The following is a 15,397-nucleotide window of genomic DNA, read 5'->3' on the forward strand; positions in this document are numbered from 1 at the left end:
ACGAGTCGGGCCTGGAATTGGAGGAGTCCCGCCCGCATCGAGGCAAGTCAGATCCGTGTGCCTTCTAGCGCGAGAAGGCAACGAGCGGCAAGGGATGTCGTTGACGCACGCCGACGGTCAGAATCAAGGTCCGAGGTCACCGTCGCCGGCCAGATACGATGTCCGGGCCCCTCCACCATATAATGTCTTGCAACACAGCAGCCGCACCGGTACAACCCCGCAAGCCTTCAAGAGCGGGCCACCATGCTGCAACAGAGGCCGGCGGCAAAAGAAGGGAAGGGAGACGGGGAGCCGATAACGGCGGCGGGGTGCTCCTCCCGGGTCGCGCCGGTGCAGGCGACACACGAGTCCATGTGTTCTAGTGCTAGCAGTAAACTTTTTTCTAAGGTCTATAGTCTTACTTTCAAGGCCCGAATCAACTTGGACTCACGAGTGTGTTCGTTAGAATCCCAACACCTCAGTGCAATTTGATAGTTTGATAGATAGACTAACATCGCCACTAGTTTCATCTACTTTGATTCGAGTCTCCGGTCTACCTTTGGTTCGAGGCCTGCCTGGCTGGTTCTGCACGCAACGCAGAGCGGCAGCATCGATCGCCGCCAGGTCAAACGAGACGAGCACGCGCGCGGCACGTGGGGACGTGCGGTCAAGTCCGGCGGGTGGACGGAGGACGGGCCGACGCTCTCCGCAGAATTTTACATTTCCTGGGGGGCCTGGGCGCGAGAGCCGGTTATCTAATAAAACCCCCGGCGCTGAGATCCGCGCACCCGAAGCTTCTCTACTTCCCTCCGCCCCACCCGCCTGCCTTCCCAGCCAGCGCGCGGTTTGGTCGTCGCCTCCTCCTCCTCCTCGCCGATCCATCCCAGATCCACGCCACCGCGCGGATCCCCGATGCGGGCGCCGGCGATGCTCCGGCTGGCCGCCGCCGGGATCGCCCTCGTCGCGCTGCTCGCCGCCGCGCCCCCCGCCGCCGCCTTCTACCTCCCCGGCGTCGCCCCCACCGACTTCGCCAAGGTGAGAACTCGCTTTCTCCCCCCCTGGTGCCACCCACCGCCCCCCTCCGTCCCCGCCGGCCGAGGGAATGAGTAGCTCGCGCCCGCGCCCGGGCTCGCCGGCTAGATCCGGTCAACGGGCGCCGCTTCCCCGCGCGCAGGTTCCCGGGATCCGCGGATCTCGGGACAGGCCCGTACGCACAAGCGTCGACAGTCCAATTACCTTCGCCGCGATCGCAGACAGGGGCGCACTAGGATGCGCGTCGGCTCGGGATCCGCACGCCATGATTCGTGCGTCGCCTCCTCCCTCCCTGCGCGCACCCTTCTGATCCAGGACGTGCTCGCTAGATTCACTCATGGTGCTTGGCTTGGGTCACAGTTGGTTATGTTGCATGCGTGTCCTTGTGCACTTGTAGTGCTGGTGGTTTAAGGCACTGAGAATTGGAAGCGGCGCTTCTCGCAATTTAGATCTCATCTAGTAGTTCTTAGTTTGATCTGATCGTTTATGGCAGTTTAGAATTGGAAGCAGACGCTTATGGCAACTGATTGAGTGGAGTATCCTTCTCAGCCAAGCACAAATCTGCTCGTTTTTAAATGCCCAATTGATAGTAATTGCACGTCCTGCAAGACATTGCTTTTTTATGCTTATTATTATTACTGTTTAAAAGGTTGCACCGTTTATCAGATATATTGTTTATTTATTTGTTTGGATCTTTCATGTCATAATCTTAAAAAAAATGCTTGTTTGATACACCGGGGTTTAGTACATATTCCTAGGAAACTAGATGCTCTGCAGAGCAGTATAGAATATTGTGTAGGATGGTTGAAACATACTCCCTCCGTTCCTAAATATAAGTCTTTCTGGAGATTCTAACAAATGACTACATACGGAGCAAAATGAGTGAATCTACACTCTAAAATATGTCTACATACATCCGTATGTTGTTGTCCATTTGAAATGGCTAAAAAGACTTACATTTAGGAACGGAGGGAGTAGTTTCCAAAACCAAACTGATGAGTGAAGCGGTCACACACCGGATCTGCTTCAACTGACATTGTACTGGCTGGGCCAGATATCTTTTGTGCCGAGTTATTTATATTTTGACTGTATCTGATATTTCTACGAACAGCTATCTGCATGTATCATTTTTTTTGCTGCTAAAAAACGCCCTTCATTTATCTCTCGGTTTATCTGTCTACAGGGAGATGAACTGTTGGTGAAGGTGAACAAGCTGACATCAATAAAGACTCAGCTACCCTACACGTATTACTCCCTTCCTTTCTGCAAGCCGAATACCATAGTTGACAGCTCTGAAAACCTTGGCGAGGTTCTCCGTGGTGATCGAATTGAGAACTCCCCTTACGTGGTAAGTATTCGGTAAAGAATAATCAAGAATTTATGTACCTGGGAGGGAAATGTGCCTAGTTTTTAGTTTAACATCCTCCTTGTCTGAACTGCAGTTTCAAATGAGAGAGCCCAAGATGTGCCAGATTATCTGCAAAATAACTGTTACTGAGAAAGAAGCAAAGGAGCTCAAGGAGAAGATTGAGGATGAATATCGCGTGAACATGTAAGGACAATATAATAGGTGTTGTCGCACTTTAGTTGGCATGGTATTTTTTTGAAATTGACCAGGTTTGCTTTGCAGGGTTCTTGACAATCTGCCACTGGTTGTTCCAGTTCAAAGGCCAGATAGGAACACGGTGGCCTACCAAGGTGGATATCATGTCGGTATCAAGGGCCAGTATGCTGGAGTAAGTTCATACCGCCTGTTCATGCTTACCCATGTCTTTACATGTATGATCGGGACTAACGAATTCACATATATAAATATATTTCCAGAGCAAGGATGAGAAGCACTTCATCCACAACCATTTGTCATTTTCGGTTAAGTTTCACAAGGATGAGGATTCGGAACTTTCTAGGATAGTGGGATTTGAGGTCAAACCATTCAGGTTTTCTTTCAACTTTGCTTGTTGTGTTGTTAATATTTTTTGCCATACCTAAATGGAATGTACCTAATTTTTGTGTTCTGTCTTATATGTTTGCACCAGCATCAAGCATCAGTTTGATGGGAATTGGAATGACGCAAACACTCGTTTGACCACATGTGATCCTCATAACAGCAAGTTTGTAGTAAATTCTGAAACTCCTCAGGAGGTTGAGGTCGGCAAAGATATCATATTCACCTATGATGTTCGCTTTGAGGTACTACTTTTGTTTATTGTTGTCTCCTATGGCATGATAGTTTCTTAACCTTTAATGTTAGATCTGCTTTATGAAAAAATTCATGGAATGTTTTGTTACTTCTGCAGGAGAGTGAAATTAAGTGGGCATCTCGATGGGACACCTATCTGTTGATGTCTGATGATCAGATTCACTGGTTCTCTATCGTTAACTCTCTCATGATCGTGCTTTTCCTATCTGGTATGGTGGCCATGATCATGATGCGCACCCTGTACAGAGATATATCTAGGTACAACCAGCTTGAAACTCAAGAGGAGGCACAGGAGGAAACTGGCTGGAAGCTTGTCCACGGAGATGCTTTCCGCCCTCCAATCAACTCTGATTTGCTCTGCGTCTTTGTTGGCACTGGAGTCCAATTCTTTGGCATGCTGCTGGTTACGATGATCTTTGCTGTTCTAGGTTTCCTCTCTCCATCGAACCGTGGAGGATTGATGACTGCAATGCTTCTCGTCTGGGTCCTGATGGGGTTGATTGCTGGCTATTCTTCTTCACGACTCTACAAGATGTTCAAGGGTGCAGAGTGGAAGCAGATAACCCTGCGCACGGCTTTCCTGTTTCCAGGGATTGCCTTTGTTATCTTCTTCATCTTGAATGCCCTTATATGGGGGGAGAAGTCATCCGGTGCTGTCCCATTCACCACCATGTTTGCCCTGGTCCTCCTCTGGTTCGGCATCTCAGTGCCCCTTGTGTTTGTTGGGAGCTACCTCGGGTTCAAGAAGCCCGCCATGGAGCCTCCAGTGAAGACCAACAAGATCCCGCGTCAGATCCCCGAGCAAGCCTGGTACATGAACCCGCTCTTCACTATCCTGATCGGCGGCATCCTGCCGTTTGGCGCGGTCTTCATCGAGCTCTTCTTCATCCTCACCTCGATCTGGCTGCACCAGTTCTACTACATCTTTGGGTTCCTCTTCCTGGTGTTTGTGATCCTCATCATCACGTGCGCGGAGATCACCATCGTGCTCTGCTACTTCCAGCTGTGCAGTGAGGACTACAACTGGTGGTGGAGGTCATACCTCACCTCGGGATCATCGGCGCTCTACCTCTTCCTGTACGCTGGGTTCTACTTCTGGACCAAGCTGCAGATCAGCAAGCTGGTGTCGGGCATCCTCTACTTCGGGTACATGCTGCTCGCCTCCTTCTCCTTCTTTGTGCTCACCGGAACCATCGGCTTCTGCGCCTGCTTCTGGTTCACGAGGATGATCTACTCGTCCGTGAAGATCGATTAGTCGCTGGAAGCACAGCAGGCAGAGACAGAGACAGAAGCATAGCATATGTTTTCAGCTTTCGCGGTCAGAGGTGATAATTGTATGATTAAGGTGAAGGTGGGGATCATCCCCGTGTTTGTTACTCTTTTGAGGGAAAAGTTACATTTTGGGATTAGTTTATGAACTGTTGATTTATGTTTATTGTTGTGGTCACAAGTGATGATACTTGTTAGTGATAAATGTTGGAGTTACAAGGGTAGAATACAATACACTGTGATGGACTTGTCTGTTTTGGCAGAATTTAATGGATCAGCGTATAAAATTCAATTTATATTCCATGACCTGTAATTCTTGTGCTGCTGTGTCGGTTTGCTGCTTGTAAGTTTTTTTTTTTCTTTCGAATTGGAGGCATAAGATTTGCCTCACCTGTTAAATAAGAAGGGAATAGAGATTTACAAGTGGCTCACATACATGGCATGACAACTACTCGCGCAATACAATATGCCCTAGTTTCTTAGCACCTACGGTAACCCAAAGCATAGCCTTGTTGACAACAATTTTAAGAAGAATTGGCGGCGGCGCACTTGTGGTGTGGTAAACATGGAATTGTTTTAAATTGTCTAGACCACAAGAAAATTCCATCAGTTTGCACTTGTGGGAGGTCATAGCTCGTTTATTGGAGTTTTGCATGTCGGTTCTCTTATCCCACCAATCCTCGAAGGATCCCTCTAAGTGCCAAGTTTAGGTGTCTATGTGCACAAACTCAAACTTATTGAAGAAGTGGTGAGTGCCTGTTTTTTGCTCCCTTTTGCAAAGAGGGCAAAGACTACAATTTGCCCAACCATGCCTCTCCAACCGACCGGCAGTCCAAATCCGACCTCACAATGCGAAGACTTTAACCTTTGGAAGGGTTCAAACTTTTCAAACCGTGAAGTCCATGGGGTAGCGTAAACTCCATCCATAGAATACTTCCAAACAATGTCATCTTCGTTTTCTTTCAAGGTGGTAGTCATGCACAAGCATTCAAAGGCGAAGAATTCTCATATGTGGTCTCTGGAGAAGACGGTGTCGTGGTTGATCTTTAGCATCCAACCATTGAGAGCCTCAAGCACTTTTCAACTCTTTCTCCTCGAGGCCTAAAAAATTAGCGGAGCAATATCCTCGGGACCCCCCAAGTAGCCAAGGGGAATCCCAGAAAGGTGTTTTGGCACCATTGCCAACAGTGATAGCGGTGGAGGCATAGAAGAAATCAAGGCCTTCCCGTTGCATGGGTTACCCTACCCCACTCAAAGCTTGTTTGGCTCTGTCCATTCATACCAAGGCCATCTCAGCGGCAACCACGTGCATATTTTTCGGTGTCAGGACCCCAAGGCCTCAGTATTCTGGAGGACGACAAACCACCTCTCTATTGACCTTGCACTTGGTCCTCGTCGTCTTGTCTGAACCAGACCAAAGGAAAGCCCTCTCATCTTGTTGAGGTTATGAAGAGAGCCGTGCGACACAATGAGGGGCGTGATGGAGTACACCGCTTGAGAGATGATGACCGATTTGACGAGGGGCGTGCGCCGAATGATGGTGATGTTTTGACCCACCTAAGTTACCAATTTTCGACCGCTTTGTCTTCAGGATATTGGAAGTCAACCTTCCTAAGTTGCCAAACCGAGACTTGGAGGCCCAAGTATTCCATAGGGAAATAAGCTCTAGTTACTGGAACGCTATGGAGGATATGCCCCAAATCAAGATGATTGCATCGAATGAGCACCACCGAACTTTTATGGAAGTTGGCGCAAAGGCCCGTCACATTGCCAAAACCCCTTAAGATGGTCAAGGGGTTTTCAAGGCCCCTCTTAATTGGAGGCATAAAAATGGTTGTGTTGTCCGCATAGAGGAATGTTCACACTATGGCACCACGTCCTCGAATCTTGTGTATAATGCCTTTTCTAGTTGCAAGATCGGGGATTTGGGGAAGAGGGTCAATTGCAAAGACGAATAGCAATGGAAAAAAGGGTCCCCTTGTCGAAGCCCTCGGCCAAGTTTGATAGGGAGCCCGGGCAACCCGTTGAGGAGGAATCGCAAAGAGGAAGAGGGAAGTAACGTGGCAATCCAATCCTGAAATTTGCTTGTGAGTTTTTTTTTTCTCGAGTACGCACGAGTGTGCGTATCATTCATTAAAGAAGATAGGGGGAGAGACTCCCCAAATCCACCGTTACATGATTTATTTACATGTGGATTTTATCCGGCACCACCTAAGGTTCACTCATCTCCCAGTCTACAAGGTCTACACCCAACCGTTGAGCCTCACCCTCAAATAATCCCGCCTTTGCCCATAGCTTGCCCTCGTCTCGAATCCGCTGGATGGTTTGTGTAACCGACGGTGTCACCCCGTTGAATACAATATCATTCCAATGCTTCCATATCATCCACATCCCGAGCAGACACTTGGCTCTAGTTGCTTTCCGGTTGGTTGAGCTTTCATCCTGCCTTGTACACCATTGCTCCAAGGCCTCGTGTTGTCGGTGCTCAAGCTCCACCCTTCCGGTCATTTGCCCCATCGCAAATCAAACATGTTTTGCAAAGACACACCCTAGCATTAGGTGTTGGATAGTTTCATCCTGTTGGTTGCACATAGGGCAAGAGTCTTGGTGAGGTAGCCTGCGGCTTGCTAATCTGTCAGACGTCCAGCAAATGGCCAACCAGGCTAAGAAGCGACATCTTAGTGGTGCTTTGGGTTTTCAAGTGAATGCCGTTCTTGTGGACACCTCTCGACCCATAAACCGGGCCGCATATGCCGAGCGGGCTGAGTATTTCCCGTGCTTTTCCCACCCACGTCCATTTGTCGTCTCTGAGCGCATCCGAGACCAGCATGGTTTGCTTGATTCTTTCCGGTATTCGGTCGACCTTACAAGGTGGACTCGCTTGTAAGGTTGTAAAAGCTTTCAGCCAGTACCATTGCTCTAGAGCTCTACGCCTCTTACCAGTCTAGTACTGGTGTGGTATCATTGTATCTCTCCCTCCTAGAGCACGCTTTGGGCATCACCATGGAATTGCTCCGGCATTTGTGGCATGTGGATGCGTTGCTTATTAGCACGGCGACCGTGGAGGGAGCGCAAGGGGCGAATTTTTATTTATTTATTTGGACTGCCCCACCGGCAAAATTTTGCCGGCGACTTTGCCGTGGCGCGTAAAGGATTCAAAGTTCCAAACTCAAAACCCCCGACGAATCTGCGGAGAACCCACTGCTTGCTTGCTGCTGCCCCGGCCAGGAGTGGGCCAGGATGGCCACGAGACCACCAATCAGTGCGCCCTGGCACGAGCAATTTACTTATATGCCACTGTTGCCCCCGTGCTCTGCTCGCTTTCCCCATTCACTGCTCACTCTGCTCGCCACTCCTCTGCCCTGCTCACACTCGGTCTCACTGCAGCGGAGCTGAGCAATGGCATCCAAGGCGCTGTTGCTGGCCGTGGCCGTGGCCGTGGCGGCGGGGTGCGCGGACGCGACGGACCACATCGTGGGGGCCAACCGCGGGTGGAACCCCAACATCAACTACTCCGGCTGGTCCGCCAACCAGACCTTCTACGCCGGCGACCTCATCTGTATGCCCAAACAAAAACCCTCACCTCGACCTCTCTTTTCTTCACCTCTGCCTCCCCTCCACTAGCTCCAGCTCCACCAGATCTACTACGTCCCTGCCGCCTCCACCCTCACTCATTCCTGATTTGCAGCGTTCCGGTACCAGAAGGGGACGCACAACGTGTTCGCGGTGAACGAGACGGGCTACGACAACTGCACCATGGCCGGGGTCACCGGCAACTGGACCTCCGGCAAGGACTTCATCCCGCTCCCGGACCCAGGCACCTACTTCTTCATCTGCGGCAACGGCTTCTGCCAGGCCGGCATGAAGGTCGCCATCACCGTCGCCCCTGGCATCTTCGATCTCGGCCCACAGATCTACCCCCCGCCCGCCCCCGGCGCCGACAACCCATCCGCCTCCTTCACCGCAGGGGCGTGGCCGGCAGCGGCAGCGGTGGTCACCGCGCTGGGAGCTGCTGCCATCATTGCCCTTTAGGTCCTAACTAGGAGCATCATCTGCAGCGATTGACCCAGACATGGTCTCCAATCTAGTCTAATTGGGGTGCATTTAACTAGCTAGCTTTCCTGATGTAATGTAAGCACGTCTGCATCGTCGATTTCGAGTACCAGTAGAATGTACTCATGAATGACCACGCTAGTTGCAATTCATCAAGATAGACCCAAATCGCTGGGAAAAAAAAGAAGCTCTGCAATTTATCCACCAACCAAGATGCTGCTATGTATATTGGACAAAAGGCTACAAGAACAAACCCTATGGGAATTGTTGAATAGAATCCCTCTGTTATATACACCACTTCACTTACTGCTATCCGATTTTGTCTATCACCGATCAGACCTTTCTGAACCATGTGGCTTGGACTCGGAGCGCTGCTGTTTCGACCGGGTCACGACCTTCTGACCATCGCTTTGCCTCGGAGCGCTACTTCGACGACGTCGGGGTCTTTGGGGCATCAGGCTCGCTGTTCACAAAGGGGACAGGGGAGGGGCTCAGATTCTGAAAGAGTAGCTCGGGTCTTACAATGTGGGATTTCATAATCTGTTATATGGTCTTAGTTGCTTCGACAGAGGAAAAGCTTGCTTACCTGGGCCGCATCTCTTCGTTGGTGACTGCAGATTGCTCCGAGCTAGAAGTAGCTGCAGCCGACTTGGTAGGCATGACCGGAGATTGCTCCGAGCTAGAAGTAGCGGCCAACTCGGTAGGCTTCTTGAGCACAACCAAGATCATCGTCATGTTGTCACAACCCTCCCCGCCACTCTCAGGCGCCAAGCACCGGTCAAGCACTTTCTCACACACAGCAGATAGACTATCCTCCTGCGGATTTTCAAACTCCCGGTATATGAGTACCATAACACTACACGATATCAATAATCTATGTTCGGCGAAACAGAGGTGCTTACAGTCTTCAACTTTTCGTGCACAAAGTCCACTACTTGTTGACTTGACATGCAGTCCCTGTCATAAAATAAGGGAGTTAATGAAAACCAAGTCATGATGGAAAGTGTAATTATGTGCATTGTAAAGCTCATCAATCAGGTCACACAGGTAATAAGTTGATACATCATCAGATCACATACAAAAGTAGCATGCTAAGAGTCTATGAAAGTAGCCTCAGATTCTAGTATGGAACCTCTGTTGCCTTCGATCTGTAATTCATCCGTCTTAATTTTGAACAGCATTTCAGTGATAGCATTTAAGATGACGTTGATAAAAGAAAACGTTCCACAGCCTAAAAGATCAAAAACTCTGGACTGATCCGGATCAAAGGTGTTGACTCCATGGCATGGAATGGAACTAACCAAGTCTCGTAGTATCTGCAAAACTGGTTGCAACTGAGCTTCCACTAGTATCAGTCTAACCATGTCCGACACTGCTTGCTAAATGCACAAAATCTAACCCTTCGACAATCACAACATGATGCATACGAGAAGAGTGTGATCAACATTATTTGTGCCATACTGGTCACTACAGATCCAAGGACACGCTGAAATAACTAAGTTCTCTAAAGACACATTGGCATTCTCCAATTCAAATTTAGTACTGAATATAATTTGTCTGGGTGTACGTGGCATCTGAAATAAGGCACCAGTTCTGTTGAGCGACCATTGTGCTCTCAATCTTCAAGAGACAACATAACATCTCAGCAGAATTGTGTGTCAATGGGCTCTAAGCGCCCAGAATGTTACACTGGGAAAACACCATGTTATGCTTTCGGTCTATCCTTAGCACAAACTATTGCGTACTTGTTATTTAAGGTTCAGAACTGCAAACATACTGACCCTCAGCAAAATTTTGAAAATTTAGCAGCAACTTGTAAAGCTAGTAAATATGTGCCATGTCAATTATGTTGATGAATGATGACAATAAGCTCCTGTACTATGTCAACTTGCCAACATAGCCATGTGTTCTTGATTAACATGCATCATATGTAGTGCCCAGATCAAACAATGGCATGCCCGGTGGTGGCAAGTTTTTCTTTCCCTCTATGCTTTTGTACAGTAGTTATAGTACATGGAAATCAAGGAAAATAATTGTGTTATATCCTCTTCAAGTTTCATGACTCTGATACAAAAGGTACAATTGGGAAGCCCTTTACTATTATATAAATCATGAACGGCAAGAAAAAACAGGCAAAGCAGGTATCACGATAAGTCTCAACCCTGAGAATGAATAATTATTACAGCCAAAAATTCATACCATATACCATCACAGGCCAAAACAATGAACTCATCATCCTCAGAAAGTGTAACCTGACCAACAGTAATGCAATTCTGAGTTGAGTAATTTTGTTCAAACAAAACTGACAGAAAAGAGGCAGCAAAACTCACTGTGTTCACTTCAGGTTCAGCTGAGACAGTCTGTTTCTCGGCTGGTAAAAGCTTATTTTCTTTCATCTCCATGTCCCCTGGGGATTAGATTTACAAAAATGAGTACCAATAATATATCCAATATATAAACGTTTTACTTGAGGAGTGTGCGCTACCAATTGCTCTTGTCAAGTTCAAACTTCCATTGACCCGCCCAGCAACAATGTAACCACCAGCATTCTCAATCCTCTCTTTTTCTGACTGAAGTTCTGGCTTGTGATCTCGTGACAAATCGCGAGCCTTAACAGTAGATGAGTTCGGAAAACATAAGCTAGCATTTATACTTCAATTACAACTAAAGATAGTTACAACTGGCATACCTGACCCTTCCTTGAGATAACACACCGGGAATCCCCGGCATTTGCAACAACCAGTTGATCATTTCTTATGATAGCCACACACGCTGTGCTTCCACATGTTGGCCCAGAAAAATCTGAATGAGGACCCTGGTACAGTAGCATAGTTAAAAAAAGGTCCGGTAAACTTAATATTCACTAGAACATCATAAAACTAGTTTTTGTGAGTTTACTGTATAAGAAACAAGGGCACATATAAATATAACACCCCAACATTGTTGTACTGCAAGTAACATGACGGACCTATGTTTTAGAAACAATGATGTTAGGTAATTACTGCAGATATGTTCTCGTATTTCAATACAGGGGTATGGAACAATCTGCAGTCTGTTTTACGACTGGTCAGTATTAGGAGATTCACTAATCTCATCTGAGCAATCCACCGGCCCAGTTCCCACCCATCCCTGCAGAAACTCCATCCGTCTCCCTTTCTAAAGCAGGGCACAAGCCTCCTACCCAACCCACTTTGCTTAACAACATCACCAATTTAAAGAAAACCCCTCTTTAAATATGGGTTGAGAAATGCCCACAATCCAAGCAGTTCTATCCATCAAATTTATTCTCAAATAAGAGATGATCTGTGCCATGAAAAGTAACCTATTCGATTCCATATCCAGCAGAAAGGATTGAGCAGAGAGAGAAGGAGGAGGAAGCAATTTTACCTCCTCCGAGTGCCATCCGTCCCCAAGTTTTTCTGCATCTCCAGCTTTGGGAGACCAAATTATACTCTCCAGCACTCCAGCAAACTTTGGCCCCTTTTCTCCCAGCTCAGCCAGTTCTCTCCATCCCCTTTGCCCTTTCATCATCTCGTCCATTCTGAAAGAGCAATACAGATTCATTGAACCATCAAGCATGTCAGTTTCAAGCAAAAAGCATACCACAGTGCAAAGAAAGAACATGGTAGATACCTCAAGAAGGCTTTCCGAGCAGAAGAAGCTAAATCACCAGAACAATATGCCGCACTTCTTAAGAATTGCATGTGTAGATGTTTGGCGCAGAATTTAGCAACCGCTTTCCCTGTAAATTTTATTTTGTATTGGCTAATAAATTCACGTCACACATAAGAAGACAACACATAATGCAGCTATTTTTTTCACCAAAAGCAAAAGCACGTGTAAATTTTCAACTGACATTTTCCAAATATGTGCTTCTATCTCTTACATCCAATGGTTAAATGGAAACATGTAGCTACTGAGTCATTTGATTGGCTATTGCCATGTTAGGATACTGCCATGCTGTAAAGCCAAACTCAACATAGCTAATCTCCACAGCATACGCACAACAACTAGTCAATGCTACAAATGTTTAATTCTCAGAGTTAATAAAGCCAGTGAACACATATTGTTGTTGAAGCAATCTTTTAGGTTTCAAAAAAATAAAATCCAATGAGGGAATCAAAAGGCCATGAACCTTCAGGAGAGGACAACACAGTAAGCAAAAATGATGATCAAATAACAAGTCCTGCCAGTTAACGTGAACATTGCAGTCCTGTCAATAGCTATACACATCCAATACTGTATGAAAGTACCAGGATGATAAAATAGTGCTAATTATATTTATGTTGAACAGAATAACAGCAAACCACATAGTGATGTGCAATGCATGATTTAGTGTAAGGTAACAATACAGAATTTTGTTCTATGGAAGGTTTTAAAGGGTTAGATTATACTAATCCACTCAAAGTAAGATGTGACCAGCTTAAACCAAAATAGGTACAGACCATTGTGAAACAAACAGAACAGGTACGACTGAATAGATGGTACGGTATAAAGTTAAACGAGAAGAGAAAACAGGCAGTATTTACCTCCATGGCCATCAAAAACGGCAAAAAAGGATGTGCGTTCATCAAGCTGTGGCACAGCAGTATGCTACAAGGGTAAACAGGTGCCCAAGTCAGATTTTAACGAGTAATAAACATGCGGATACACTCAAACTTGAGTATCACAAGCAAACAACTCTTATCCTCGACAAGATATCTTCAGATATGATGCAGCACTCTAAATCTCCAACTTCAGTCATACGTCAGAATCAGAATCCACTTACATGAGCTAGCTAGCAGTGAACTCCCAAATGCAAGTCAGCAAGCCGATAAACCGCTATCTCAAGCTTTTCGCCTATAGAGAAGCGCTGGCGCCATTGAGCGAACCAATGGAATTTCCGGTGCAAGTCGCAAGCCGACAAACCGCGTCTCAAACTTTCCACCTTATAGAGGAAAGGCGATTTGGCGGGCGAACAACAGATAGAAAGCTACCAATGCAGGTGGCAACCGACAAACCGCTACGCCGAGAGCCTTTCCGTTTGCACGGAAAATGTTGCCATTGGGTGAATGAGTAACAACTTTAATTCTGACTAGGTGGTGTGGTCGGTTCCCAAATAACAGGAAGAGACCCAATCACACGAGGCAAATGAATAACGGGGTCAGAAACAGCGAACTCACAATGCAAGCGACAGTCTGACAAACCGCTACCGCCAGTGGGGGTGAATCACAATGGAATTCAGGGGCGTCAGTTCAGCAGATAAACTCGTGACGCGAATGAACAGGGCAGGACGGAATCACAAACAGCGAACTCCCGATGCAAACCAAACCTCTGCGTGGAGCAGTACGGGAAACGCCATTGCGGGGAATCGCTAACGGGAATTCATCGCACCATCGCACCACCGCCGACCAATTAACTCATCATGACGCGGGCGAGCGAATCTATCTACGCGAGAGGCGCCACCCCGGGACCCCCCGAGCCGCCGCGGATTCATTCCCCACACACTGGCGCATCGAGCCACGCGCTGCCTGCGCACCCTAGGCCGTACCGTGCCGAGCGGCGCGCACAGAACGCAAAACAGAGAGAGCAGGGGAGGTGGGGAGAGGAGGAACTCACGGCGTCCTCCATGGTGGTCCGCCATCCCTGCATGGAGGCGAGGCCGTAGCGGACGCGGGTGCCCTCGCCGTCCGCGGTCTGCTTCTCCGTCTTGGGCGTGCTGAGGTACGTCCCCATGGCGCCCTAGCCCTCGAGCCCGGCGGCACCTGCGTCAACCAGCAACAACAACAACAAGGCCCTCGCCGTCACTGCTACAGCCCGTCTCGGCCGCGACTGCGCCTGCGACCCCGGCCCGCGCGATTGCGGCAATTGCGGCCCCGCGGCGGGAGCGGGGGCGCGATTCGGCGGATGAGGCGCGGGGTGGGGAGGGACTCACTGCGGTCGCGGCGGGCGGGCGGGCGGTGGAGCGGACGCGGAGGAGGAGGAGGAGGAGGGTGGAGCGTCTCTCCTCCGTATTTGTATGGAGGTGGCTTTCCGTCGCCGCGGCGCGGGGGCGGGGGAGAGGAGGTGGGGTGGGGTGGGGGATTCGGGGAAGATGTTGCGTATCTACTCTCCGCCTTTTCTATTCACCGCCAGCTCCCCGGATCGCCTCCCTGCCGGCCGGCTTCGGGCTCCCCTCTCTCGCTCGCTCTGCCGTGGACGGTTCTGATCTCCGCTTCTCCCTCCGCCCACGCCTCCCCGGACTAGTAAAATAAATAAAAACCGGCATGCTAGTTGTGGCATGCGGTTAGTTTTGGACCTAGTGGACCGTGCACAATGCGGTTAGTTCAACCATGCCTTCTCTTTTTTTTAAAGGCATATATATCAAGTAATATCACATACCCTTGAAATACATTCTCATGATTATGAAATATATTATCAAGGCTGAAAAATACGTCCCATTCCTTGAGGTGTCAAAGTCTTCTCCCTGCCGCATCCATCGCAGCATGCCGTGACTAAAGCTCATTGCTGCCTCTGGGTCTCTGTCCCGGCGGAGCAAACTTGTCTAAACCACCCAGGAGCTTGTAGAAGCAGTAATCGAATCCCCTATAAAAAAGGTATGTAAAAGTAATTGGTGTAGACCAAAAGATGTTGGTACCTACGATCTATGTAGAAAATCGCCACTCCGGAGAGGAGAACATCGGAGAGGGCTTGTAGAATGCCCCGGGTCTGGCCAGAGGGAGTTGAGGAACACAAATCTCACACGCTCTCTAACAAGGCCGAAACTGGTTAACCTTCGTCGATCGGAACTGGAGTCGAAGGGCTAAAAAGCACAATGACAATATCCGCTCCGTCGAAGAATGCCACCGAGACAAACATGCAGACGAAAAATCCAGGCCAAAGAAG

General features: G+C 48.4%; 3 protein-coding genes across 4 annotated transcripts; 2 read left to right on the forward strand and 1 right to left on the reverse strand.

Annotated features, from left to right (window-relative positions):
• Window positions 1–730: 730 nt before the first annotated feature.
• On the forward strand, window positions 731–4,781 carry LOC123113080 (transmembrane 9 superfamily member 8). The gene is made up of 7 exons (XM_044534207.1): window positions 731–1,014; window positions 2,195–2,359; window positions 2,454–2,563; window positions 2,642–2,747; window positions 2,836–2,948; window positions 3,048–3,201; window positions 3,309–4,781. The coding sequence occupies exons 1-7, from the start codon at window positions 892–894 to the stop codon at window positions 4,464–4,466; spliced, it is 1,929 nt and encodes a 642-aa protein (XP_044390142.1). The 5' UTR covers window positions 731–891; the 3' UTR covers window positions 4,467–4,781.
• A 3,030-nt stretch (window positions 4,782–7,811) lies between these two features.
• Window positions 7,812–8,805, forward strand: LOC123113083 (mavicyanin). The gene is made up of 2 exons (XM_044534210.1): window positions 7,812–8,039; window positions 8,169–8,805. The coding sequence occupies exons 1-2, from the start codon at window positions 7,880–7,882 to the stop codon at window positions 8,510–8,512; spliced, it is 504 nt and encodes a 167-aa protein (XP_044390145.1). The 5' UTR covers window positions 7,812–7,879; the 3' UTR covers window positions 8,513–8,805.
• On the reverse strand, window positions 8,706–14,658 carry LOC123113081 (probable protein phosphatase 2C 70). Of its 2 annotated transcripts, XM_044534208.1 has the most exons (12): window positions 14,448–14,646; window positions 14,132–14,277; window positions 13,063–13,126; window positions 12,167–12,275; window positions 11,921–12,074; window positions 11,223–11,348; window positions 11,019–11,142; window positions 10,864–10,940; window positions 10,733–10,785; window positions 9,436–9,490; window positions 9,120–9,349; window positions 8,706–8,996 (listed from the first exon to the last, which is right to left on the reverse strand). In XM_044534208.1, exons 2-12 carry the CDS (start codon window positions 14,246–14,248, stop codon window positions 8,957–8,959), a joined length of 1,149 nt encoding a protein of 382 aa, XP_044390143.1. In that variant the 5' UTR covers window positions 14,249–14,277; window positions 14,448–14,646; the 3' UTR covers window positions 8,706–8,956. The 2 variants fall into 2 exon arrangements, with proteins under 2 accessions (XP_044390143.1, XP_044390144.1); XM_044534209.1 differs by having other exon boundaries at window positions 8,706–9,031; window positions 14,132–14,658.
• Between the last annotated feature and the right edge of the window lie 739 nt (window positions 14,659–15,397).

Source organism: Triticum aestivum, chromosome 5B, assembly GCF_018294505.1.
Source record: "Triticum aestivum cultivar Chinese Spring chromosome 5B, IWGSC CS RefSeq v2.1, whole genome shotgun sequence".
NCBI lineage: Eukaryota > Viridiplantae > Streptophyta > Magnoliopsida > Poales > Poaceae > Triticum > Triticum aestivum.